The 27,529-nt window shown below is 54.6% G+C and overlaps 2 protein-coding genes across 2 annotated transcripts in view; one reads left to right on the top strand and one right to left on the bottom strand.

The window, feature by feature from the left end:
• ABCC6 (ATP binding cassette subfamily C member 6) overlaps window positions 1–21,177 on the bottom strand; it is a 52,263-nt gene extending 31,086 nt beyond the window's left edge. The window contains exons 1-10 of the mRNA XM_051847488.2: window positions 21,022–21,177; window positions 19,904–20,086; window positions 16,643–16,768; window positions 16,382–16,510; window positions 13,770–13,895; window positions 11,613–11,674; window positions 8,368–8,499; window positions 4,006–4,203; window positions 2,764–2,941; window positions 880–1,041 (exon numbers count right to left, since the gene is read on the bottom strand). Of these exons, the coding sequence (XP_051703448.2) occupies window positions 880–1,041; window positions 2,764–2,941; window positions 4,006–4,203; window positions 8,368–8,499; window positions 11,613–11,674; window positions 13,770–13,895; window positions 16,382–16,510; window positions 16,643–16,768; window positions 19,904–20,086; window positions 21,022–21,060 (1,335 nt within the window). The 5' untranslated portion in view covers window positions 21,061–21,177. The remainder of the gene's footprint in view (window positions 1–879; window positions 1,042–2,763; window positions 2,942–4,005; window positions 4,204–8,367; window positions 8,500–11,612; window positions 11,675–13,769; window positions 13,896–16,381; window positions 16,511–16,642; window positions 16,769–19,903; window positions 20,087–21,021) is intronic.
• A 3,548-nt stretch (window positions 21,178–24,725) lies between these two features.
• Window positions 24,726–27,529, top strand: part of LOC100345328 (BOS complex subunit NOMO1) — a 58,804-nt gene continuing 56,000 nt past the window's right edge. The window contains exon 1 of the mRNA XM_008257790.4: window positions 24,726–24,977. Coding sequence (XP_008256012.3) covers window positions 24,813–24,977 — 165 coding nt within the window. The 5' untranslated portion in view covers window positions 24,726–24,812. The remainder of the gene's footprint in view (window positions 24,978–27,529) is intronic.

The following is a 27,529-nucleotide window of genomic DNA, read 5'->3' on the forward strand; positions in this document are numbered from 1 at the left end:
GGCACCGGTTCGAGTCCCAGCTGCTCCACTTTCGATCCAGCTCTCTGCTATGGCCTGGGAAAGCAGTTGAAGATGGCCCAAGTCCTTGGGCCCCTGCACCCTTGTGGGAGACCTGGAAGAAGCTGCTGGCTTCGTATTGGCACATCTCTGGCCATTGTGGCCATCTGGGGAGTGAACCAGCAGATAAAAGACCTCTCTCTGCTTCTCCTCTAACTCTTTCAAATAAATAAATAAATACATCTTAAAACACACAGACGCACAACAATAACACTTAAATGCTTCAGATGTTGGGTGCCGGGGAGGGAGGGAGGAAGGGAGGGAGGAAGAGGCCTGCCTGGGGCCCGCCCCATGTGCCCAGTTCATCTCCGGCGGTACATAGGACCATCATGGGGAGCAATCACCATCTGACCACCTGTAAGTGGTCAGCGCAGGATCTGAATGCAGCGAGTCCTAAAACAGCGACTACCACTCAATAAGAACAGAAAATCCTGCCCACTGTCCATGGGACTTAGGACAAGTTCCAGGGTCCTGGCCTCACAGCCACCTTGGGCTTCTTGGACAGTCCGTGGCAATGTCTCCACCCCGCCCCCCCGGCTGTCCTTGGCTGGTTTTATGGTTGCTGTTGCTGCTGGTGCTGGCAATGCCTGCACACCCCTCAGCCTCAGCCAGGGCACCTGGAACATGCACCTGCCAAAAGCTAGCACCATCGTCATTCTATAGGGGAGAGATACTGAGGCCCAGGGGGCGAGCCTGTCGCCCAAGGTCTAGAAGTCATCCTAGTCTAGGCCTTTTCCTATGACACCAGCCCAGTGTGCAGGCAGGGACAGGACTATGGGAGGGGGAGCAGGAGGAGGTGCCCCCCAGGCGGGCCCCGCGTACCTGCCAGAGGTAGACAAAGCAGATGACGATCCAGACTAGCGGCAGCCACAGCCCGTTGAGGTAGAGGATGCTGTCGGTCAGCCGCTGCACGTCCACGGACACCAGATTGACCACGTCGCCCACTGCAGTGGCCTTTCTGGAGCCGCTGGACAGTGCCAGGACCTGGGCAGGGGGTGAAGGACAGCAGGAGCCCGGCTGAGAAAGGCCATTCAGTCTGCACCTCCGCGCGGTGGGCCAGGGGCTCTTCCGTGAGCCAATCTCTTGGGGCTGTCACGAGGGTCCTGGGAGAGGATGAGCAGGAGCCCCCGAAGCCCATGACACACCGCACTGGGACCAGTGCGAGGTCAGGCACTAGCCAGCTGCACATGACTGAACCTCACGTATGTGCTGGGGTCAGGGGCAGCGTCCTCCCGTGGCAACCATGATTCAGGCACTGCCACACACCTGTCGGTCTAATGCCCCATGGGGACAGCTCTGCCTCCATATGGCTAAGGAAACAGAGTCCGCATCCCAGACTCCTCCAGTGTAGGAGGCCCAGGCCCGCGTCTGTCCCCTTAGCCCCAGGTACCCTCACAGAACTGAGGGCGGGGTCCAGCAGGCCTAACTTCCAATCACCAGACTCGAGGTCTCCAAAAGAAACAACCCAGCTGGGGGTTATTCAGGGAAACCCATGTGTGGAGCAGAAGGCAATGACCACCTGGCGCCCCCCATCCCCGCCCCCACCTCCAGCCATCATAAAAATTCTCTTAACAAGCCTGGCACCCCCCAAGCAATCCCAGAAAGGTCACGGGCACCACTGACCAACCAGAAAGGTGGACACGAGCTGACCACACCCCTCCCAGCCACAGCTTCAATCGCTCTGAGCTTCACCTCTAACCCCTCTGGGAGTCTGGGAAGGAAGCCACAGCTGCCCGGCTCCTTGCTCTGCAGTAACACCTACTTCCTTCCGCCCCTCCTAGACATCTGTGATTGGCGTCCCGGGGGTTCTACACCCACACCCCCAGCTAGACTGGGGGTTGGTCTGCAGCAAGACTATCCTTCCCCAACTAAATTCAGACACAGAGACACACATCCCGATTTCAGAAGTGACCAAAGGTAGGAAAAACCAAGAGTGGAATCCGTGAACTACACAGTATTAACCCCATTTTACAGGGAAACAAACTGAGGCACAGAGGCATAAAGCAAGCGGTCCAAAGTCACAGGGCTCGGGAAGTGACAGCCAGGATTGGAATCCAGGACCACTGAGGCCTAGCATCGGCTACAGGGGGTGTCAGGCCCCCCCTCCCCTGGCCGTTTATGTGCCTGACAGCCTCACGTGGGGCTGGATCCTGGGGTCCCAGGGGACCCCTTCCAGCGGGTTGGATGCTATGCTGCATGTGTAGTTACTCTCTGTTGGTGAGAGGAGTGAGCTAGGAAGAGCTCAGTTACAAATTCCCCACTCAGCGAGTCCTTAAAAAGCTCCCACTGTGCGCTGAGCAGGCCGTGGGCACCCGAGAATCCACCGAGACTTCATAACGCCTCCTGCAGGGGCAGCTCAGCGAGGAGACAGACGCTGTGACTCCAACAGGAGGTCAAAGGCAGCCCCGGTGGGTGGGCCGAGCAATGGCCAGGGGTCCTCCTGTTAGAGGAGGCATTGGACTCCCAACACAGGATGAGCGCCCCTGGCCCGTCCCCGCTGTGCTGAGCCTGGGACAACAAGACAGTGGGTGATGAGGTCAGAGAGCAATCAGGGTCAGATCACGCAGGGCCTTACAGAAAAAATAAAGGCGGGCAGAGTGCCGTGTGAGTGTGTGTCCTCCCTGGCCTGCGGGCACCTTTAGCAGCCCAGGGACATCACCTCCAAGGCGAGGCAGGATAGGGCCTGCACCTGCTCCCGGGCCTCACCTTTCTGTAGACCAGGCCCGTGAGAGCCGTCCGTAGCCTCATCTGCAGCACCTTGACCTGGAACATGGAGTGCTGCTCGAACAGCGTCTGCAGGCAGGCGGCAAGGAACATCAGCACGGCGAGGACGTAGCCCTTCCAAGCCGGGAGCTCAGGCTCACCGACAAACTCCAGAAACAGGCTTGAGCGGAGAGAAGGGGGCGGGGGCAGAGAGCTCGAGCTGGTGGGAGGAGCCGCCCCCGGTGCTGCCAGGTGGGTGTCAGCTTTGCCCAAATGGCTGCAGTTGCGTCCCCCACCCCCACCCTGCTATCCCCTCTCCAATTCAATGGGACTTCCCACCCCTCTGATGGAGGGGTGGAGTTTTCATGCCCACAAAATTCCCCTACTGAAGCCCAGGCACCTGTGCGTGACCATTTGCACGAGGTAATTTAAGCTGAAGCTGTTACAGTGGCCACTACTTCTAGCTGGTGCTCTTAGCACAGGAGGAAATTCAGACACAGGAGGAGACCCCAGGGGTGCGCCGTGTGCACGCAGACAAGACCAGGAGAGGACACAGCGAGCAGGTGGCTGTCTGCAGGCCAGAGCCAGAGGCCTCAAAAGAACCTGGCCCCGCTGACACTGGGATCTTGGACCTCAGTCTCCAGGACTCTGAGGAAGCGAGTTTCTGTTGTACGCACTCCATGGTGCTGCATGGCAGGTGGATTCTCCACCCCCTGAATCTAGACTAGGCCATGCAACAGCTTTGGCCAGCTGGGCAGGGTGGAGGTAACCCCGGGCAGCTCTGAGCCCGGACTGCGAAACAAACTGCCGCTTCTGCCCCATCTCTCAGAAACCCTGCCGGGCGGCCTTGAGAGCCAGCTGAGCCGCCTTCTGGACTACGGGAGCCACGCACCACAGGGCCGGGCAGTCCAGGTGGAGACCACGTTGGGCGAGCCTGCCTCCAGCCAACCTGGCAGCAGGCCACAGACCCGGCAGCAACCCCGGCCGAGAGGCTAAGAGCCGCCCAGCTGAGCCCAGCCTGAACTGATGACCTCCCTTATCATGAGCTAAATAAACCCCCGTGGACATAAGCCTCTCACTCTGAGGGTGTTGTGTTGGGCAGCAAAAGCTAACTTACAGTCAGGCGAGGGCTCGCTCACCTGCCCTCCCCAGGGCTGGGCCCTCGCTCACCCACCCCTGGTGTCCTGAGCGTGGGGTACACAGGCTGAGGCAGAGACCCCCAGCCTCAGCAAGGCCTGCACTCACCTGAGGAGCTTGGGGACAGCAAATCTGAAGACGTCACTGATGACAAGGCTGAGGGTGCCCAGGAGGAAGGTGGAGTGGAACACCTGCCAGATGGCTCTGAGCAGCGGGCCCCGCGGGAGCCCTGCCGGCTGCAGCAAGGCCTCCGTCTCCGGGGCCTCCGCGCTGCTGCCCCCTTTCCCGCCGAGAGCCTTGGTGCGCCTTAGGAAAGAGAGACACGGCTCCAAGTCCTGCCTTAGGCTCTCAGCCACCTGGAGTGGGTGGGGACCCAGTCACCTCCCTCACCTGTTGCTTTTTATAGACCAGAGGGTCAGGGTGGGGGGAGGGGAGGCCAGAGGGCAGCCCTAGGCTTCATAGGCAATGGTAGGGATGCACACGCATTAGGCACCACTGTGTGCCACATGCCAGGGACTCCTCAGTCCTTCTAAGAACTCTGCAAGCCAAGTGTTGCTCCCATTTCACAGATGAGAAACCTGAGGCTCAGAGGGATGACATTGTCTAAGGGCACAGAGCTGAGAAGTCCAAGAAATGGGATTTGATCTCAACTCTCTGCCTCCAGAGCCCATGATCGGAGGGAGGGAGGGAGGGAGGGAGAGATCTTTCATCTGCTTGTTCACTCCCCAGTGCCCGCAGTAGCCAGGGTTGGGTTGGGCTGAACCTGGAGCCTAGAATTCAACTTGAATCTCTCATGTGAGTGGCAGGGACCCGACTACTTGAGCCGTGACCTGCTGCCTCTCAGGGTGCACACTAGCAGGAAGCTGGAATCCGGGGCACGGCTGGGACTGGAGCCTAGACACACACATATGGGATGTGGGCATCCCAAGTAGCTGCTCAGCCACCGAGCCGCATGCCTGCCCCCCCACCCCCCCACCCCCACCCCATGCAGTTTTTGGTCCATCGTGTTGCCTCCCTGGAGAGGGTCGGACCCCAGCTGGCCAACCCATCAGTGGTTTGAACCGGTGGAGAACTGGTTTAGAATCTCAGCTGATGTCCCTGGGCCCAGCACACCAGCCCTGGGTGAAACCACAGGTGGTAGCTCATGCCCAGATTTGGCCATAATTGGGGCCGAGGGCAGAGCTAAGGGAGGGAGAGGAGATTGGGGGAGGCTGGGGGAATGTGGTAGCTGTCGCCCCTGGTGCTGTGTGGCCCCAGGCAGGCGGTGCCCCCTCTGTGTGTGTGAGTCCCTTCTGGCTCTGACAGCCCTCGAGGTCCCCGATCATCTCGACCCCTGTTTACACATCTGTGGCCTGGGTTCCTGAACCTCCTGGCCAGGCAGGCACTGTGTGACCCAGTGTGACCCAGCAGGGCACTGAGGCCATTACAAGTGGGGACAGCTGTCAGGGCTCACACAGTGAGGGCAGGGCTGCTGAGCCCAGATCTGAACCCACAGCTCACACAGTGTCTCCTCGTGTACCAGGGACCCCCATCATAAAAAAAGAAAAAAAAAAAAAAGAAAAAGAAAAAGCTTTAGAGAGGTGAGGGGCCGCATGTAGTCAGCAAGGCCAAGGCCAGGGGCCCTGCCCCTCCTCCCTGGCTGGCTTGCTGTTTGGTTCAGCATCTGGGCAGGGCTGTACTCAGACTTGTGTCGCTGCACCCGTGTGGCTCGCCACTCACAAATGTTTCAGGATTTGGATCTCAAATGCCCAAAGGACGTCACTCCAGGCAGAGGCTATCCCTGGCCACTGTCCCTGTGTGGTCTGGCCTTTTGGTTTGTGGCCTTCTCAGCCACGCCATCTCTCCCCACACCTTCCTTGTTTGTCTCTTTAGCACTCCAGGTGGGTGGACACCTTGCTTCTGCCTCCTGAACACAGTAGGAGCTCAATAAATACCTGTGCAGTGAACAGGAGAAACAGATGGAGTAGGGCATGCACAGGGCCTAACAGGGACACTGGCACTGGGGCTGGCGTCAGTGGGTTAAGCCTCTACCTGCAACATGGGCATCCCATGTCGGAGCACCGTTTGACTCCCGGCTGCCCTGCTTCTGCTCCAGCTCCCTGCTAATGCACCTGGGAAGGCAGTGGAAGATGGCCCAAGTGCTTGGGTCTCTGCCACCCATTGGGGAGACCCGGATAAAGCTCCTGGCTTTGACCTGACCCAGCCCTGGCTACTGTGGCCATTTGAGGAGTGAACCAGCAAATGGAAGATCTCTCTGTCTCCTCTCTTCAGAGCCTCAGTGTTTGCATCTGCAACACGGGGCGAGGGAGGAGATGCCAGTGATGGCCTCTCTCAGGCTAGATGCGTTGCTCATGTCGGCTTCCATTGTTTGTCCCAGTCTGAGCCAGTGAGTGTCACCTCTGTAAGTTTTCCCTCTCCAGTGAGTCTGACTCCCATCCAGGAAAACCTCCAGTTTGGCATCTGCTTTTGGGATGGTAAGCCATTTAGTGCAGGGCCCACAAATGCTTAGCAGTGGAGAGCATGGCCCACCCGACAGCACATGTCCTGTCCAGTGGCCCAGCCTGCACCCAGCTCCTGTTGCATGCAGGGCTGTGCGGGGCTACCCGACCCACTTTCGGAGGGACCAGAGAGGCAGGCGTGGTGGCGTAGCAGGTTAAGCCACCACCTGCGGCAACAGCATCCCATGTTGGGGCACTGGTTTCGGTCCTGGCAGTTCTATTTCCATTCCAGTTCCCTGCTAATGCACCTGGGAAGGCAGTGGAAGATGGCCCAAGTCCTTGGGCCCCTGCAGCCTATGTGGGAGACCCAGATGGAGTTCCTGAATCTTGGCTTGAGCTTGGCCCAGTCCTGGCTGTTGCAGACATTTGGGGAGTGAACCAGCAGATGGAAGATCAATCTCTCTCTCTCTCTCTCTCCCCCCCTTTCTCTGTCACTCTGCTTTTCAAATAAATAACTAAATCAGAGCTAGAGAGAGTGAGAGAACAGAATTCCAGGGGTTTATGGGGTAGGTCCAAAGTTAGTTATGAACAACTCACTAAAACAAAGCAGGATGGGGCCAAGCCTACTATGTGACCCTCACTTGGCCAGCGGGCAGCTGGGCTGTGACCTCAGATGACCTCCTCTCTGCCCTGCAAGGGGTTGCACAATATATCAGACCAAAGTTCTCTCTCTCTCTCTCTCTCTCTCTCTCTCTCTCTCTCTCTCTCTCTGTAATCAGCTGGCTCTGAAAACCACTGTGGGTATGAGCCTACCTTTCCCATTCCCTTCTGTCCCTTGCCTTTAGTAGGTTCTCAAATTGCTCTGCATAAAGGCTCTGCCTTCGGGCCCCAGAGTTGGGGGACGTGTATTGATCACACCGGCCAGGCCGGGAGGCCAGGAGCTGGGAGAGGGTGGAGCAGCCCGCAGAGCCCTCTGGGTTGAGGCCTGCCCAGATTGCAGAGCTGTTGGCCCTGCTGTGAGTTGCCATTTGGGTTTGCCCCCATCACCTTCCCGTTTTAGAAAACCTTACCCTCTTCCTTGGGGGAGCAGCCCCCCTCTCCCTTCCCCTGTGAGGTTCTGAAGGAATGATCAATCATGGGACCAGCACCCTGGGCGTGGGATTGGCCCCTGATGGGGACGTGACTTGAGCCGCGCCAATCAGAAGCCTTCCCTGGGATTTTCTATCTGGACGTTGGAACCAGGGACAGGCCTTATAGAGAGATGAACCCACAGACCGTAGCTGAGCTTGGCAGGGGCAGGAGGGAATCTGATGTCGTGTCTGTCCCTAGGTCCGGCCACACTGAGGCTAGGCCAGCTCTGTCTGTCTCTGTCTGTCCTCAAGTGTGGGATTTGGCCATCTACGACCCCCACCACAGAAACCTGGAGTATGGAGAGCCTTGTTACCCTGCCCACCGCACTCCCTTGTGTCTGTTTGGACCCTGGAACGCTGAGGTGCAGTGAGTTGAGGCAACTGGCGTGAGGCCAATGAGGCCACAGCCTCTGCAGAATGCGCGCCCTCAGGGTCATGCTGTCAGATGGGACTTCCCAGGCCTCAAGGGCCCCGCCAAGGACAAGAGCGATGCAGCGCAGACAACTCCAGAGATCTGCACGTCCTGCAGTGAGCTCTTGCGTTTGTGATGAATGTGCTAAGTTCTTTTTCCTGATTCATCTTTTCTCATCCCTACTTTTCTCATTCTCCTACTAGTCCTGTGCTAGCGACAAATGACATCCCCACTGAACAGATGAGAAATGAGTTCCCACCCAACCCTGCACCCTGTCTTCAATTCCCCCGTCTCCTCCCCTGGGGGGCCTCCAGGAGCTCCTGCCCCTCAGTTGCCCTCTGGGGTCTGCAAAGCACTCTGGGAGGAACCGGATCTGACCAGTAGTTCTCCAGCAGTGAAGTCAGCAGCAAGCAGAGCCCAGACAGGGCCAGGGGCTGGATGGGGCCCCAGTGACGGGCGTGGATGGAGCTCTTGGCCGCCCCACACTCACCGCTGGGCCACGCTGCGGTGCCTCGTCCATTCCCTCTCCAGCCGGGAGACCAGTTCTTCCGAGGAGTTTTCTTTTCCAAGCGACCACAGGTCTTCTGGGCTCAGCAGCTTCCGGTAGCCCCTCCAGACCAGCCTGCAAGAGAGGGTCATGGGGCCCAGCTCCTCCTGCCGTGGGCCCTGCTGGGGCTCTGCCTGGTGGCCGTGGGACCCTGGGGAAGCCCATTTACCTCTCTGAACCTCTGCTGCACCCCTCCCCCGGGGTGGGGGGTGAGAACAATTAACTTAATCCCACCTAACATTCGAGGGACATCCCTCAGTTTACAAAGGATGTCTGTCTAAATCCCATGGAAACCCACGTAGATTATGACAGACCCATTTTACAGGTGGAAAACAGAGGCTTGGACAGGTTAAGCAAGGGATAAAGCTTGTGGCAGGGGAAATAGGCACGGTCTTCAAAAACTTCATGGAGAATGAGTATTGGGAACAAACTGCATGGATTGCTAACTTTTTGTGCTAAAATAAATTGATCTTTTACTTCCATTTCCCCCCCAAGTTGTTGGCAGCATTTCTGTAAATTTTCCTGGAAATCAGAAGTCCAGGGCCCAGTATTCTCAATGTGGAGGAACCTGAACGCCTCCTTCGGCCTTCCGTGTCCCCAGTCGGCTGCTGCTCCACGGCTCCAGCTGCCTGGCCTCAGGACCGCTGCTTGTGCCCTCCACACTGCTGGAAGCGCTTTCCCTGGGGCCCCTCGGCTGGCCCTAACTCATGCATCCTCCAGAGCTGAGCTCAGATGAGACACGCTGCCCTCTGCCCAGCCCAGGCGGATTCCACGCTGAGTGCGCGCGGCTTCCCTTAGGATGCTCGTCACAGTGATGTGTATTTACCGTTTGGGTCTCCGTCCATTCTCTTCTACTGCATGGCAGGCTCTGTGGGTGCCAGGGCAGGGCCTGCCTCACTTCCCCTCTTACACAGTTTCTTTTTTTAATTTGGAAGGCAGAGAGAAAGAGAAAGGGGGCTAGAGCAAGGTCGGGATAGAGAACAAACTACCTTCCATCTACTGCCCAGAACTCCATCAGGGTCTCCCAGGTTCACGGCAGGGATCGACCACTGCATCCACCACCTGCTTCTCCCCAGGTTGTGCATTAGCAGGAAGCTGGATGCCAAATGGAGCCAGGACTCAAACCCAGGCCCTCTGATAGCTGGTGCAGGTGACTTAACTGCTGCACCAAACACCGCCCCTCGTTTTCCCTCTCTTGTGTCCTCACCCGCTGGCACAGGAAGCAAGATGTGTCAGAGAGAGCCATCCTGCCCAAGCCTGTGTCCTTGGCCAAGTCCTTTCCCATCAACAGGCCTCAGTTTTCTCATCTTAGAATGGGCCAGTGTTGTGGTGTGGCGTATTGGGGAGCCAGTGTGAGTGCCGGCTGCTCCACTTCTGATCCAGCTCCCTACTAATGCACCTGGGAAAGCAGCAGCAGATGGCCCAAGTATCTGGGCCCCTGACACCCACATGGGAGATACAGAGGGGGTTCCAGGCTCCTGGCTTCAGCCTGGCCCAGCCCTGGCTGTTGTGGCCATTTGGGGAGTGAATCGGTAGATGGAAGATTGATCTCTCTCTCTGTCACACACACACTCTCTCTGTCTGTCACTATGCCATTCAAATAAATAAGTGAACAAATTTATTAAAAATGAGTATGCTTCCTAGCACAGGGCCTGGTGTGGATGACTATAGCTGGCACGAATGTGAGAAATTGAATTCCAGAGACTTCCATAGTCAGGGGTCAGGGCTCACTCCATGCTGGCCTTTGACCCCAGCTCCCTTTCCAACAGTCAGCAACAGGTCTGACCTAGAAATTATTAACATGTTTGCTTTTCCCTGAGATTACGGTGGCAACTGAGTCCATAGAAGTTTCCAATTCTGGCAGCAAACGGAAAGCTTCCTTTTTAAAAAAAAAGCTGATGAAAGTAAAAAAAAAAAAAGATTGATCTAACGAAAAACGTGTGTAAATAGAGTGACACCCCAATATGACAACAAAGCATAAAGAGGGATGCATAAATGCTGGGGAGCAGGGCCTGGACCCCAGGAGGGCTATCTGAAAAGTCCATGCTGCAGCCAGCATTGTGGGGTTAAATCACCACCTGCAACACTGGCATCTAGTACGAGCGCCGGTTCGAGTCCTGGCTGCTCCATTTCCAATCCAGCTCCCTGCTAATGTGCCTGGGAAAGCAGCAGAGGATGGCCTAGAAGCTTGGGCTCCTGCCACCCATGTCTCAGACCTGGATGAAGCTCCTGGCTTCTGGCTTTGGCTTTGCCCAGCCCTGGCCATTGTGGCCTTTTGGGGAGTGAAACAGCAGATAGAAGACTCTCTCTCTCTCTCTCTCTCTCTCTCTTTCTGTAATTCTGCGTTTCAAATACATGCATAAATCTTAAAAAAAAAAAAAAACCTTTTTTAAAAATGGGCAATTCCATGCTCTTCCTACCAACTCATTTCCCAGCCCCTTTCCCTAATGTCATTATGTACCAGATTCTGCTCTAGGTCCTTTACAAGCCTATTCATATTTAATCCTCACAGCCACAGCGCAGGCCCCACCATTGTCCCACTTTATGGGTGTGGAGACAGAGCCACAGAGAGGTTAAGCAGCTTGCCCAAGATTGCACAGCCAGGGAGTCGTGGGTCCTGGATTCAGGTCCGTGTCCCCCTGAGGTCTGACTGCACTGGAGCCAGAAGGGGCCCCCAAGGTGGGCACAGCCTCAGTGCCTGCCAGGCTGGTGCTAGAGAAAGAGTGAGTAGGGACTTACGCTCTCACCCCACCCCCCAATCCCTGGTGCTCAGCACACAGCCGGTGCTTATTAAGTGTTGGCGGAGTGACTAAAGCTGAACAAGGCACACTGTTATTGAGTACCTGCTATGTGCAAGCACCAGGCATCTTCCATTGAATGAAGACAGAGTTGTCCCCATTTCACAGAGGAAAAAACTGAGATGCGGGATGGCTGTGGCCTGGCTGCTAAGAGGCAGAGCCAGGATTCAAATCCAGATCTTACACCCGCAAGTGCCTGGGGACAGGATGTGGACAACAGGCTCAGAAAACTGAGAGGGAGGCGCTGAGGCTGGGACAGAGACAACCTGGCAGGCCCTCATCCACCTGATAGGAAACCCCTCGGAAGAGCTGTGTGGGGGCCCAAGAGCAGCAGCCCTGGTTCCCCCTCCCGCCAGTGCCACGCAGCCCCTTGCCTTCCACCTGACTTACCCAGAAACCCACCAGAACATGACCTTGGAGGGGAAGGAGGCCCCGGACTCTGGACACGGATTCTGCAGGAGGTGGGGGAGAGAGAGCTTCAGTCTCACAGCCGTGGCAAGTGTGTGTGGGGCACAGGGACACCAAGGACAGAGACACAGGGTGGCCTGACACTGGGCTCAGTCCCCGGGGACCCTGGCCTTTGGGGGAAGGTGCCCAGGGAGCTTGGCACATCCCCACAGCCAAGGGCCAGAGGGCTGACAGTGCACACAAGAACTAAGGTTTCCTGGAGGAACAATTCTACTTATACTGAGAGCTACAAGTTCTCTGCGCACGACAAACAGCCACGTCCCAGCGCGTGCTGTGGAGAAGGCCCTGGCCTGAGATTTTTGTCAGCTGCTCCAGAAAGCCCTCCTCAATTTCTCCTCTTTACCAATAAGCTGTGAAGGTACCCATTTCACCACATCTTTGCCACCACAGCTTGTTACCAACTTGGGAATGTTTTTGCCTTTCTCACAGGCAAACAAACAAAAAAGTCCTGTTAGGGTTTTAGCTAGCTTACTCAAGTGTGTGAGCATTTTATTATTATTATTATTATTTGAAAGGCAGAGTTACAGAGAGAGGTAGAGACAGAGAGAGAGGTCTTCCATCTGATGGTTCACTCCCCAGATGGCCGCAATGGCCAGAGCTGTGCCAATCTGAAGCCAGGAGCTTCTTCTGGGTCTCCCACATGGGTGCAGGGGCCTAAGGACTTGGACCATCTTCTACTGCTTTCCCAGGCCACAGCAGAGAGCTTGATGGGAAGAGGAGCAGCCGGGATAGAACCGGTGCCCATATGGGATGCCGGCACTTCAGGCCAGGGCATTAACCCACTGCACCACAGTGCTGGCCCCAATGCGAGCATTTTAAAAGATGATCTCTGATTGGTCTCTTCCTTGGAGAATTCACTCCTGATCTCACAGACCACTGTGGCGTTCCCTGTCATAAACTCCCAGGGTGCACCACCTTCTCCTGCTAAGCCGCTGGCTCAGGCGTGATCTCCCACACACCTGTGTGGTTCCATGGCTCAGGTCTAGCTCTCCTACTTGACTTTTAGCTGCATGAGCACAGGGGTTCTGTGTGTTCCCAGCAGCTCCTGCGTGCCCAGTGGGGCACATACAGTAGAGGCTAGCAAACAGTGGCCTCTGGACCAATCTGGCCCACTTCCTCCTTCTACAAATAAAGTTTTATTGGAACACAGCCATATTCATTTGCTGACGTATGTCTGTGGCTGCTTTTGTACTAAAATAGCAGAGTTGAGTGGTCTACATACCATACAAAGAGTATGGTATAGCTCACAAAAGTCTTCTTTTAGGGGTGAGTGTTTGGTGCAGTGGTTACGATGCTGCTGCTTGGGATACCTGCACCCCTTTGCAAAGGACCTGAGTTCATGTCTCAGCTCCACTCCCGATCCCAGCTCCTTGCTAATGCGCACTTGGGGGGCAGCAGGTACTTGGATCCCTGCCTCCCATGTAAGAGACCTGGATGGAGTTCCTGGCTCCTGACTTCATCCTGCCCAGCTCCAGCTCCTAAGGGCATTTGGGTAGGTGGAGGAACTGTTTCTGTCTCTTTGCTTTTCAAATAAATAAAAATAAATGAAAATTTAAAACATATTTTCTAACTTGCCCTGTACAGAGAAAGATGGCCAACTGTGCACAAATGCAATACATATTTGGCTGAATGAATAAAAATCTACAGAGGGGTCAGTGTCGTGGTGCAGTGAGTTAAGCCACCGCTCATGACAGTGGCAGCCCATATCAGAGTACTGGTTGGAGTCCAGCTGCTCCACTTCTGATCCAGCTCCCTGCTAGTGTGCCTGGGAAAGCAGTGGAAGATGGCCCAAGTGTTTGGGCCCCTGCACCCTCGAGGGAGACCCAGAAAAAGCTCCTGGTTCCCACATCTACCTGGCCAAGCCCTGGCCATTCTGACCATTTAGGGAGTGAACCAGCAGATGAAAGATATTTCTTTCTCTCTGTCTCTCCCTGTCTTGCTGCCTTTCAAATGAATAAAAATAAATCTTAAAAACTAAAGACCCATGCCCTAGTCCAACTCCTGCGGTTACCAGGAAGGCTGAGACCTGGAGTGGTGCAGGGACCAGAGAGGTACTGGGGTGGGGCCTGAGCGACTCACAGGCTGCTGGGGCTCTTTGGGGAAGAAAGGAGGCCGATCCACCAGGCAGGACAGCACAAACTGTGCCACAACCAGAGACAAGCACAGGTAGGTGGCCAGGTGGCGGATGGGATCGTTCTGGAAGCCCTGTGGGAGAGAGAGCACAAGTCCAGAAACAGTCAGTGCTGAGCCAGTAAGGAGCAGGGGTGAGGGTAGCGGCCCGGAGGGGACACAAGGTTGAGGCTGGACTGCGTTTCCCGGGCTGGGTACAGCACCACCGTGTTTTGCTGATTGTGGGAATTTCTGAATCCCCGATGTGCACATGCGCTGGTCTATAGAAGCGGTGTCCTGGGCTGTGTTGGGGGTGCCCCCACCACACAGCCCTGACTCCAGCTGGTGTTCACATGCTCTGTGTTAGTGGTGGGTGACCGAGGCTCAGAGAAACCACAGCACTGGTTTTCCTCCAGGGTACACAGCTGAGCTGAGTCAAGTGGTGAGCTTTTGCTGCCACACTGCTTTTGCATCTGCTGCCCTGTCTTCTGGTCTTAGCAGCCTCACTTTTCTCCCTCCATGCTCAGGCATGTGCTTGGTAAAGAACCGACTCTCCTCCAAGGGTAACAAGTGGTGGAGGCTTGGCCAAGGAGTACATTCTAGTGCCTTGGCTATGGAGATTGGAATAGGAATGGACAGAGGACCCAGTGAGAGCTGGAACCATTGAGAGACTCCACTGGGTTAAACCAGGAAGTCTGGAGCTACTGTTGGCTCTCCTTGCCATCTTATTGGCGAATGAGGCTACCATAGCAGAGCCACGAGACAGAGGTGGAGATCTGGCAGTATTATCTGAATGCCTGGCTGAGTTGAGTCTGGGAGGTCCTATGGATATGAGCCCAGAAATGAATGAGTTAATAAATTCCCCCAGAGTTTGCTTTTCCCTTAAGTTAGTGAGGTGAGTTTTGGGGGTACTTGAAACAAGAATCCTAGTTTTAAATCTAATTCCTGGGCCGGCGCCGTGGCTCAATAGGCTAATCCTCCACCTTGCGGCACCAGCACACCGGGTTCTAGTCCCGGTCGGGGCACCGGATTCTGTCCCGGTTGCCCCTCTTCCAGGCCAGCCCTCTGCTATGGCCAGGGAGTGCAGTGGAGGATGGCCCAGGTGCTTGGGCCCTGCACCCCATGGGAGACCAGGAAAAGCACCTGGATCCTGGCTCCTGCCATCGGATCAGCGCGGTGCGCCGGCTGCAGCGGCGGCCATTGGAGGGTGAACCAACGGCAAAGGAAGACCTTTCTCTCTGTCTCTCTCTCACTATCCACTCTGCCTGTCCAAAAAAAAAAAAATTAAAAAAAAAAATCTAATTCCTCTACTGGGTTTTCTATTCTTTTTTTTTTTTTTACATGGATTGTAGACAGTTTGATATTCCAACTACATCACAAGCCACCTCCCCCAAGTTGCCATGGTTACCACCATTCCTATCTGATAGTTTTTTCTGAATTTGGGTAAGATGGACTTGGACTCTGAACTCCCAAGCTGTGTGGCCCTGAGGAAGTCATTTCCTTCTCTTAGCCTCTGTTTCCTCATCTTTAAAATGGGACCGTTAGCCTCTACCACAGAGCACTGTAACAAGGACTGGCAAATTTTGCCACTGTGCCTGACCCGTGGCTGGGGCTCCAGCATGTCGATGGTTCCAGTGTTCCTGTGTCCATGCTGTGCCCCCAAACAGAAGACCCAAAAGTCAGCTGTGGGAAGCCACTCTTCATAGGGTAGTGGATGGCCTGTGCGATTTTCCCATTACCTATAGAAGTTGCTGGTCTTAAAAAAGAAATCTGTCCTCTCCCTTCCCCTCTGGGAGCAGGTGGAGCAACCACTTGGTTCAGGATCAAGTGATGTAATGAGGACCTGCAGCCTGCTGCAGCCTGAACATTCCCCCCGCTCCCAGAGCCTTGGCTGAGCACTGAGCCGAGGTAAATGGTTCTCCGTGAGGGGGTGACTTTACCCCCTGGGACACTGGGGTTCCATAGTTGGGGGGGCTGACCTGCTGGCAGTAGGTGGGTAGAGGCCGGTGATGCTGTGCCACACACTACAATGAACAGGGTAGCCCCGTCCCCAAAAGAGAATCATCCCCCCCCACCACACTTTCAAAAGAGGTGCAGTTCAGGAAACCTGGTCTAGACCACAGGTCCTTTTGTTTGCCAAGAAAAAGAACCAATGGGTTTCCTAATAGGGAAGCAGTCTGGAAATCTGCAATGCGGGGGGGTGTGAGGTCAGAGGCGCAGGTGCATGGGGCCGGGGTGCGTGTGAGAAGGAGTGGAAATGAACCTGGCTGGAGGGTCAGAGTGCACGCCTGTGTGCGTGTGTGTGTGTGTGTGTGTGTGTGAGTTATGCAAAAGGGGGCACCAAGTGCATCTCCATGGTGACAATGGAGTGTGCAATGTGGGGGAGACGATGGGAATTGGTGTTCATTAGAACTGTGTGAGGCGATGGGGAGTTGTGGGTGAGCAAGTGTACTTGTGTCTGGGATTTAAGGGTGTTTTTGTGCAGAAATTAAGTCATGTGTGCAAAGCCGGGGAGAAAGCAGGAAACTCAAGGTCCGAAACTGTGGTGTTGGTTTTCCCAGGGAGCTCAGAGCCCCACTTACCCCTCTTGAGGCCTGCTGGGCAGTGCTGAGAGCCGGCAGGAAAAGGCAGAGCAGCCAGTAGCCAAAGAGCACCCCAGACGCCTGCACCCCCTTCTTCCTCTCCGTGTGCATCAGGAACACGGCAAAGCTCTAAACAACAAAGTCCAGACAGTCCCCTTAGGTGGGGCAGGGCATGGGAGGGAAGGCCCACGTCCCCTCCTGGGGTGGGCAGCCAAAGCAGCAACCAGGAGCAAGCCAGGGCCCAGAGAGAGGGGGCATTACCATGGTGGTGAGCCACACCGTCGGGTGCATGAGCAACTCTGGGGCCTCGGGCACGCCGTGCTGGATTTTCCAAAGAGCGACAGCCACGCTGAGGGTGCACAGCACCACGAGGGCAAAGGCAAGCACCTGGGGAAACAGGCTTAGGTAAGGTTGGAGAAATTTGGTGGCAAACTGGAGGGCGACGCCATGTCCAGTGTGAACGTCCTCCATGGGCCCTGGAATGAGTCAAGGTCGTAGGTCACCCATGTGTCAGTGCGTAAGGAGCATTGCTAATTGATCCTATAATTGTCGTGTAAACAGTACCCAAGGACTCGAGCCCACCCGATGTTCTCCCAAATGCAGGAGGTGCTCTAGGTACACACAGGTGAGGTGACTACAGGTAGGAAGCATAAAATGAAATGTACTCACTGGGTGAAAAAGTCACAGCTTCTTCAAGTCATGGTCAATCCCTGCTACTCAAGGAAGGAAACTCTCTCTTGGGCTGGGAGGTTTTGATGGTCTCTCTAAAATGCGCTGGCCTCTTTTGAATAAGAGGAGGCCGGGAAGTGGGCGGGCAGTGGACACGCATACTTGGGAGACAAGGCCAGAGCCAGGTGCCTCGGAGGAGCTGGTGAGAATACAGGTGAGGGCAGAGGGCGTGGAACCTGGCAGTAAGAAGCCACATCTCACACTGGAGCACCCGGCTTTGTATTTCTTTTCTTTTTTTAAATATTTATTTATTTGAGAGGCAGAGTTACAGACAGAGAGGGAGAGACAGAGAGAAAGGTCTTCCATCTGCTGGTTTACTCTCTAAAAGACCACAATGACTGGAGCGGGGCCGATCTGAAGCCAGGAGCTTCTTCTAGGTCTCCCAGGTGGGTACAAGGACCCAAGGACTTAGGCCATAGCAGAGAGCTGGATGGGAAGTGGAGCAGCCAGGACTCGAACTGGTGCCCATATGGGATGCCGGTGCAGCAGGCGGAAGCTTAACCGACTAAGCCACAGCACTGGCCCCTACAGTTGATTCTAAACAATGCAGGGGTTAGGTATGCCAGCCCCCTGTGCAGCTGAACACCTGCCTCTGACTTCTGACTTCCTGCACTATCAATAGCAAGTGGCTGAGACTGTGGCAGTGGGGAACCCACACCCAGCAGTTCATGAGATGCAGTGAGGATTCGATCCTGCATCTTGGTGCTTGCTAACATTTCTGTTAACGGCAAATGGGGTCACGTATGGTCAGATGTGTGTAGATTCCGTGGTAGCCAATGACAAAATTAGACAGTCCTGTATGTCTGCTTTATGCTTTCATGACATGCCATTTTCTTCATTATTTTGATATGTCTAGGGTACATGACTCATCTCAAGCTTTTGAAAATTGGCATAAATCTCCAAAAAAAAAAATCTGCCAATAAGCGGACCCATGCAGTTCAAACCCATGTTGTTCAAGGCTCCACTCTACCTCAGTCAGCTTAAAGCAGAGGCTGACAAACAGCCACCTGCAGAGAGCCTGGCCTGCTTCCCGTTTTTGCAAGGCCTGTGAGCTAAGAGCAGTTATTGCATTTTTCAACCATTTTAAAAAAAGGTCAGAAGGGGCGGAATCTCTCATGACCCATGAAAATGACAGGAAATCCAAATTTCAGTGACTGCATATCAACGAAGTTTACTGAAACACAGTCACAGCTCTTTGTCTACCTTCTGTAGCACCTGCTTTTTTTGCTACCACGGCAGAATTGGACATTTGGAAGGGTCTCTGCCCCTTTTCTGCTAGAATGAAATGCCCAAAGCTGGGTAATTGTTAAACACAAGCGGTTTATGTAGCTCCCAGTTCTGGAAGCTGAATGATCAAACAGCACAGCACAGGCTCCTGCCTGTGGCACCTGCTAGCGTTTGGCATCGTGGTAGGAGCAAGAGGGAGAGTGAGAGTCCACAAGGTGAGTCTGGAGGCCAGAGCTCTAGGTTCAGGACTCTGGCTCCCTCTTTCATAACAACCCTGGAGAGACAGCTACCTTAAAAGGGCATGCCCCCAGTGACCTAACTACCTACCCTAGGCCCTACCTCTTAAAGGTCCCACAGCCTCTTAATACTATCGCCCTAATGACAAAGCTTCCAAGACACGATATATATTCAAGCCGCATCCAAGGCACAGCAAGAGAGATGGCACAGCCTGCAGAGCCTCAAACATACATGGTGTCTTTGAAAAAGTTCATGGAAAATGCATATGATTAAAAAAAAAAGCTATGCATGGCTTTTAAAATGTTTTTTCACCAAAAAAAAAAATTATCTTTTAATTCCATTTTCCAACGAACTTTTTTTTTTTTTTTTTGACAGGCAGAGTGGACAGTGAGAGAGGTAGAGACAGAGAGAAAGGTCTTCCTTTGCCGTTGGTTCACCCTCCAATGGCCGCCACGGCCGGCGCGCTGTGGCCAGCACACCGGGCTGATCCGAAGCCAGGAGCCAGGTGCTTCTCCTGGTCTCCCATGGGGTGCAGGGCCCAAGGACTTGGGCTATCCTCCACTGCACTCCCGGGCCACAGCAGAGAGCTGGCCTGGAAGAGGGGCAACCGGGACAGAATCCGGCGCCCTGACCGGGATTAGAACCCGGTGTGCCGGCACCACTAGGCGGAGAATTAGCCTGTTGAGCCACGGTGCCGGCCTTCCAACGAGCTTTTGAGGTGCTCTAGTACACTCTAATCGTTGAAATTCACCAGGTTCTGGATAGGTGGTAGGCCCTGGAGTAAAACTGAACAAAGTGGAGTGGGAATGGAAACTTTGAAGAGCATTCCTGTAGGAGTTTGGAGGAGAAAGGGGCAGCACAGCAGGGGATGGATGACTGGAGAGGCTCACGCTTAGAAGGTCAGTGTTTAAAGCACTAAAATACATGCAGAATAGCTTTCAAACCTGTCCCATAGCACAGCCAGTGGGGAAATTTCTGCTAGAATGCTAGAAAGGTTCACCCTAGTGTGGCTTCACACCACCTCGTGTGCACACCTTGGAAAATGCCCAAGTATGGTAGCTGTAGGTGTCCCGGGCTGGGTGCCTGTCTCTGTGTGTGTGTGTGTGTGTGTGCACTTTCAGAATTACAAAGTCTGCTTGGAAGAACCATGTCCCATCCAATTCACCTCTGTTGCCCCTTTAATACTGATCGATTTGATTAACAGGTTCCCTTCTTGGCAGGCTGCCCGGTGGAAGGGGCATCCACTTGGGGCTGTCTTCCAGGTTCCAGCCCCAGGTCTCCCCTTCCCCCTCAACCTGGTCCCAGGCTCCCCACAGTCCCAGTGGCTACCATTTTGGTTTTGAAGAGAGGAGACATCCGGAGGTAGCCCCTGCCATGGCGGTGGATGTAGAAGAGGTAGATGGGGCCGAGGACCCACAGGTATATGGGGGGGGCCCAGACCCCTGCTGTTCGCAGGAAGCACAAGTTTAGTAGGTAGGCGGCCACAGGCTGGGGCTCCGACTGGTTCCAGACCTGGGGAAACACCAAAGGGATGTTCAACAGGATAGGTCCACACTGGGGTCCCCAGCTCCCTGCCTAAGGGACCAGGTAACTTATTGGACCCCTTACATTTACATAAAAGCACTCTCTGGAATGCTGGCCCACAAAGGTGTATGCCCTTGTCCCACTGACTGGGGGAGATGAGAACACACAGCCCCAGAGAGACTGAATACTGTGGCTGATGACATCCAGCTGGGATTTGAACTCAGGGAGCTGGGTCCTGGAATCCGGGAGATTTGGGCTTTATGGGAAGTGCTAGGTGCAGTTTATCACTCCAACTTCATAACAACTCTGGGAGGTGGGTGCTACTTCCCCATTTCACAGCCCAGTAGACTGAGGTGCCGAGGGAACAGCCTCCTTCCCCGGGAAGTGGCTATCTGTCTTCTAAGGTTCTGACTCTACAGATGGTGCTACTGGGGGGTCTTGGCCTGTGGTTTCAATCTCAGGCCCCTTGCTGGCCCTCTTGAACCACAGAAGAGATTTAAATGGGGCCTTTAGAGGACACAGACATTTCCACTCTCCCGACTGATTTACCAGGCGGCCCACCACCCACACAGGTCATCTTCACCTTCCTCCCCCACTCACCAGCCTGTCTGTGCCTCAGCTTCCGTCTCTGCATAAGGGGGACAATAGACCCTACTGCCAAGGGTCCCTTGCTCAGCTGAGAGCCAGGCAGGGGGTCCAGAGAGGGAGAGAGGCTCTCTGCGGGTGGGAGGGGCCTGGGGGTGCACCAGCTCCAAGCTAATCAGCGCCAACGCCCTGCGTAGGTAGTGCTGGGCACTCGGGCTGGGGTCTCAGTCGCTGCTCTCTGAGAGCCTGGACGTTGGGGTGGGGGGTCTCTCCCCTCCCCAGGATCGCAGCCCGAGAGATCAGCCGGCAATCGAGAGCCCAGCAGGGTCGGCACTCACCCCCAGCCCCGCGCAGGGCTCGCCCGGTGGCGCGGCCATCGGGCACCCCGCGGTCCGTGGGTCCGAGCGTCCGTCTGGCGGCCAGTCCCGGGCTGCCTCCGTCGCGGCGCTCCGGGCGGGGAAGGGGCGGGCCGAGCGGGTCTGGCTGGGATTGGAGCTCCGGGGTCGGAGGCGCCGGGCAAGGTCCGGCCGGCCGCGCGGCAGGGGTGGGGCGGCTGGGGCTGAAAGGAGGGCAGGCGAGGCGAGGGGGACGCTCGCAGAGGGGGTTCCAGGACCCCCTATTTAGTGTGGTGATTCCCCCGTGTTCCTCCTCTTTCTGCCCCAAGTATGTTCCTCAGCTTCCCGAGCTCCATGGAGCCAGCAATCCCAGGAATTTATCCTGGGGGAAGAAGCCAAGAGGCGTGCGGGTGTTTGTAACAGGAGCAGCCGGCTCAGCCTGAGCAGTCAGGGATGGACGGTGTCCACCTGTAGGAGGGTGGGAAGAACTGAACGAGCTGATTAATAAAGAGCTTCGCACGGTTCCCGGAACACTGCAGGCGCTCATTACACATTAGCTGCTATCATTAGCGTTGGTAGGGTCACTTAGTCTCGGTCAGTGACTTAGCAATCAGAGGTTTAAAACGCCATTCAGAAACATATGGCTATGGAAATATGGTTGCTACAGGCTGTGAAAATGACATTATAACGCAAAAAGTCTATTTTTTTAAAGATTTATTTATTTGAAAGTCAGAGTTACACAGAGAAGAAGCAGAGAGACATCTTCCTTCCGTTGGTTCACTCCCGAGTTGGCTGCAATGGCCGGAGCTGCGCAGATCCGAAGCCGGGAGCCAGGAGCTTCTTCCAGGTCTCCCACATGGGTGCAGGGGTCCAAGGACTTGGACCATCTTCTACTGCTTTCCCAGGCCATAGCAGAGATCGGAAGTGGAGCAGCCGGGTCCCGAACTGGTGCCCATATGGAATGCTGGCACTGCAAGCGGTGGCTTTACACGCTATGCCACAGTGCAGACCCCTATAATATATATATATTTTTTGACAGGCAGAGTGGACAGTGAGAGAGAGAGACAGAGAGAAAGGTCTTCCTTTTGCCGTTGGTTCACCCTCCAATGGCTGCCGCGGCCGGCGCACCACGCTGATCCGAAGGCAGGAGCCAGGTGCTTCTCCTGGTCTCCCATGGGGTGCAGGGCCCAACCACTTGGGCCATCCTCCACTGCACTCCCTGGCCACAGCAGAGAGCTGGCCTGGAAGAGGGGCAACCGGGACAGAATCCGGCGCCCTGACCGGGACTAGAACCCGGTGTGCCGGCGCCGCAAGGCGGAGGATTAGCCTAGTGAGCCGCGGTGCCGGCCTCCCTATAATATATTTTTAAAAAAGAAGAAAGGGTTCTTCCTAAGTTTGGGAAAATGGAGAAAAAAATGCTGTTACTTGCTTGCCTCTCCTGGGGTATGTATGTATGTATTGTATTGGAAAGGCAGAGTGATAAAGAGATCTTCCATCTGCTGGTTTACTCCCCAAATGCCTGCAACAGCTGAGGCTGGGCCAGGCTGAAGCCGGGAGCCAAGAACTCCCTTTGGGTCTCCCACATGGATAGCAGGGACCCAAGAACTTGAGCTATCATTGCCTGGCTTCCCGGGTGCATTAGCAAGAAGCTTGATTGGAAACAGAACAGCTGGGACTGGGACCAGTGCTCTGACATCGGGTGCTCCCATAGGGGAAGTGGGGGCTTAACCCACCACACCACACGGCCTGTTCCCCTAGCACAGGCTGCTTTAGTCATGATGCTCTGTAACATAATTTATGCACAAAGAGTTGGAAGTGCACAGAAGCCAAGATCATGGGGAATCCTAATTCTCTTTTCTATTTTCTTTCTGGGATGAGTACATCTGCCTTCCAAGACCCACAGGTGTTCCGTTTGGGAGCAGAATAAGAACCAGCTGTACTGTGCACCTGGTCCTGCTTGCCTACAACAGAGTGGGTTCTTTAAGCTCTGTTTACCTGTGTCTTTTTTTTTTTTTTTTTTTTTTTTGAGTTTTCCCAACCGAGGTTGGGACCCTTTCAGCCAGATGGGCTGGGACACAGGAATCCACAGATGTGAGGTGAAGCTGCATGGGATTCTGCGTTTACATCGAAACCATGTCTGCTTATTTGAGGTGGCTTTCGTGGAGGCTGGAGCAATTCCTGCAAGCCCTCGTCACCCCCTGCTGGTGCGATTTCTTTCTCTGTGTGTTTGAAGTTGAATTGGAAGGAGTGGTCAGGAAGCAGCAGCACACGGAGCAAAGCAGCAGCTGAGCCAAGAGCAGGACCCGAGCTCCCCCAGTCTGCCCCTCCGCAGTGGGTCTCTGCCTGGGCTGAGCGGGGAGTCTCAGAGGAGCTCCTTTCCCTTCCTGGGCTTTGGTTTCTCATTCTGTAGGTGGAGAGGGTTCCCCAGGCCAGCACTTCCTAGCCGGTGGCTTTCAGCTCCCCAGGGGTCTGCTGAGGCAAACTCTGGAGTCATGGAAAGTGAAAGATATTGCTTTCCATGAAGGTTATAAATAGCCACCTCCAATAAATACTTACTTAAATTGCTTCTCTCCATAACCCTGTCGTGGAGAGTTTATTTGTATTTTAGGTGAGAAATCAGAAGCACTGGTGATTGTGATCCTTGATGTCCACGTATCATCTCCTCAAAGTCATAGTGGCAGTTTGACCACTGTGTTGTGGAAATGCAATGTGATTCTTAGTTGTACATTGCTTAAGTTTTACCCAGAATGGCAAATTGCAGTGGGAAATCTTTTGTCATTTAAACAAAATATAAAAATTATCAAAATAAAGCAAACATTAAAAATATATCCTATTTACTCAAAAAGCAGAGAGAGAGAAACAAACTTCTGATCTGCTACTTTAGTCCCCAGATGCCTGCAACAGCAGTTCCTGTGAACTCAACTCAGGTCTCCCATGTGGGTGACAAGAGCCCAACTACCTGAGCCACCACCTGCTGCTTCCCAGGGTATGGTGTTGACAGGAAGCAGGGAGCTGGAATTAGGAGTGGAGCTGGGACTAGAACCTGGGCGCTCCCAAATGGAATGTGAGCGTCTTAACTGCTATGCCAAATGGCTGCTGCAAAGAGCTTTTTTCCAAAGGAGCAAAATGGAAGAATTCCAGTATCAGGTGAGAAAAGTAATTTTTGTCTATTCTGATGCATGAAATTCTATCTACATTATATTATTCCTCCAAAATTCAGCATACTGATGTTTGAACTCACTTTCAGACACATCGTACTTCATCTCCGAGAACTGGCTCATAGTAAATTACACTACGTGCACCTCATGCTTGAGGGGAAAATCCTCAGAATGTGTTCTGCACCAATGTTACAGCAGGGGTTAAATGCATTTTAAATACCTTCTTTAATATTATGCTGAACTTAGCGTGTTTTTCTTCAGAAACTTGCGGATCATTTATCATGGAAAAAAGAACCAACTTACAACAGAGTCTCTTCCAGCTGTGACACTGAGTTCTAAAGCCGTATTCAGCTTTGGAGTTGGTGCCTGAACACGTGAGCGCACCTTGCGCAGCACCTGCCAGACGGTGCGCAGAGTCCTCCGGGCCTGCAGAGGGCGCAAGCAGCCGCGTTTCCTTGCTGAGCATGCGCCGTAGTTCTCCCTTCTGGGGGCGTGGGCGTGGGGCCGTAGTGCGCCTGCGCGGCGGGGCGGGGCCTGGCTGTCAGCCAGGCTGAGAGGAGGAAGGAACAGGCAGCGTGCGGTGTGAGGGGCGGGACCGGGCGGCCTGCGGAGGGTCTGGCGGGGGGCGGCTGGGCCATGCGGGCGGGCTGGGGCGCTGGGCCGCCGGGGCCCGCGGTGGTGGCCGCCGTTGCGGTGTTGCTGCTGAGCGGCGTGGGTCCGGCGCACGGCTCGGAGGACATCGTGGTGGGCTGCGGGGGCTTCGTGAAGTCGGACGTAGAGATCAACTACTCGCTTATCGAGGTGAGCGCCCGCCCTCGCGTGGGGACCGTGGGCCGCACCGGGCTCGCCTGCGACGCCGGCCCCCAGTGGTCGGAGTCCTTGCCTTCTGGCAGCGTCTGCTTTTCCAGACGCGTTGGAAGGGGAGGTTTTAGTCGTGGGGTCCGGCTACGGAGTAAGGGGGTGCCATGCCCCACATTCTTCAGAGTGCGCTCTGACAGATTTTCAGAACCCAAGCCCCACCATCCATACCCAAGATCCGCGGAGCCCGTACCCCACGCCCTCAAAATTCAGATCCCAAGTCGCCTGAGACGCAGACCCCACTTCTTGAAACCGTAGTCCCGGATCCCCTTGAACGGGACCCCCTGAAGCTCAGATCTCCGCAGACCATACTCCAAAACCTTAAAGGTCACGTGTCCAATCCAGTGCTCCTTCAGACCCCTGGGATGCTTTTAAAAGATTTAAATTGTCCTTTTCATTTTATTTGAAAGGAAGAGAGAGCAGAGAGAGAGAGAGATCCTCCATCTGCCGGTTCATTCCCTAAGTGCTCCCAGCAGCCCAGGTTGGGCCAGACTGAAGCTGGGGACCCAGAACTCAATCTGGGTCTCCCATATGGGTGGCACGGCCCCAGCTACTGCTGCCTTCAGGGTGCACTTGAACAGGAATCTGGACTGGGAAGCAGAGACGGGACTTGAGCCCAGGCACTCTTGACAAGAGCTGCAGGCATCCCAGGCTATGTCTTGACTGCTGGGCCGAATGCCAGCCCCAGCTGCTGATCCAGTATCCTGGGATCTTGGGGGCTGGCAGTCTGTATTTTTATGTCCTTGAAGACGGAGAGTGGTCCGCTGCCCCACTTGCCTTGCTGGGTGGTTATCAGTTACATTGGAGGTATTCGTGCCCTCTTCTGAGAGGATCAGCCCCGAGGGGTCATGACCCAGAAAGCTACAGAGGAGGGGGCATGGATGGAGGTAGGGGTTAGAGGTCACATGTCAGGGTAGATGGGAGGGAGGGTGGGCTGGGCCTCTTTTTTTGGGAGGGGAAGGGAAACGGAAGAGGCAAAGAACAGGTGCCTGGGAGGGGATTTGAGAGACCGCAGAGAGGCAGGGGATGCAGAGTGAGACCCCAGAAGCCTTCCCAGGGCACCTCTGAGCTGCCCCAGTGCTGTGGGGGAAGGTTTGAGCCACTGTGCTCTTGCATAGTTGCTGACTGGGAGGGAATGGGGGAAAGTTGATTCCAACTCCAGGAAGCCTTGGCCTTGGCCTTGCTCCAAATCCTCATTTTGTGCCTGTAAGATGGTGTGGGAACAGAAGCAGCAGAATCCAATGCTGTGTCTTCCCTGAGGGGGCCCCCGATCTCATTTCAGGGCCCCTCTGCTGCTCCCCTACCCTCTCTCTCTGTAAGAGGTTGAGTTCTTCAGCAGATCTGCCCACCGGCAGTGGCCGGGCTACTGGGCTGTGCCAGGTACATGTTGCCCGCTGCCTGGGCCACCCCCTAGGATGTGGGCCCAGGGCCTTTCAGAAGCTGCCTTGGGAAGCTTGCTGCTGCTTGTGGTTTCCTGGGGCTCTGGGAGGGAGGGAAAGGCAGGTGGGGGCACCCCTACCTGCAGTGCTCATAGTGACCTTGAGAGCAGAGAGCCAGGTTTGTGGCCAGGAACCAGGTGTGTTCCTTGATCCTAAGGGCTGCCTTTTCTCATGGGTTGAGACACTCATGCTTGCCTAATTTCTGCTTATGAAATCGGGCATTTCATACATGTAGTCTTGATGTGGGTTTGTATTGCCATCCCATGTCATGCTTGCTCCTTTATGAATGAAGTATAAATAATGAAGATATTTCCCACTTACTCCTCGATTGTGTTTTATGGCTCCAACATAACTGCCTTCACTCTTCAGCTTCCTTCCCTTTTGCATTTGGGGTATTTTGACATCACATTCTTCCAGGTAGCAACTCTTTTCTTAGAAACTTTTGCTCATTTTTGAAAATTGGTTTGGAAGAGAGTTGGAGGCAAGGAGAAGTGGATCTCCCATCTGCTGGTTCACTCTCCAAACACGAGGCTGAAGCTAGGAGCCAGCAACTCAATTTGAGTCTCCCCTGTGGGTGGCAGGCACCCAGGTTCTGGAGCCAGCATTGGGGATGTAGCAGTGCTGTGAACAGAGCAGACAAAAATCTCTGTTTCCTGGGACTGGCATTCTGTTCTTTGATAGTAACCTGTAAGTAAGAAAAATTATATTGCTTGCTAATAGTTTGAGAAACAGGAGACTTCAGATTAAAAACAGGAGCCCTGAGTTCTCTGGAGAGCCCTCTGTTCTTTAGGCTGTGGAACGTGGCTTGAGTTGCTGATGTATCCGAACCCCTTCAGATGAATGAACGTTGGCGCTGCCTCTGCAGCTCCTGGAAGCTGGTGATTTTCCAATCCCTGCTTGAAGTGCTTGCATAGCAAGTTCTTGATGGCTCGTGACAAATGCATTGAGGATCTATTGGATGTCTACAGTAAAGGAGACAGGGTCCCAGGCACTGTGGCGTGGACACTGTGGGTATTGCCCACAGAGAATTTAGTCTGTGTGTTATTCTACACAGGT

The sequence above is a fragment of the Oryctolagus cuniculus genome, chromosome 19 (genome assembly GCF_964237555.1).
Source record: "Oryctolagus cuniculus chromosome 19, mOryCun1.1, whole genome shotgun sequence".
In the NCBI taxonomy this organism is placed as follows: domain Eukaryota; kingdom Metazoa; phylum Chordata; class Mammalia; order Lagomorpha; family Leporidae; genus Oryctolagus; species Oryctolagus cuniculus.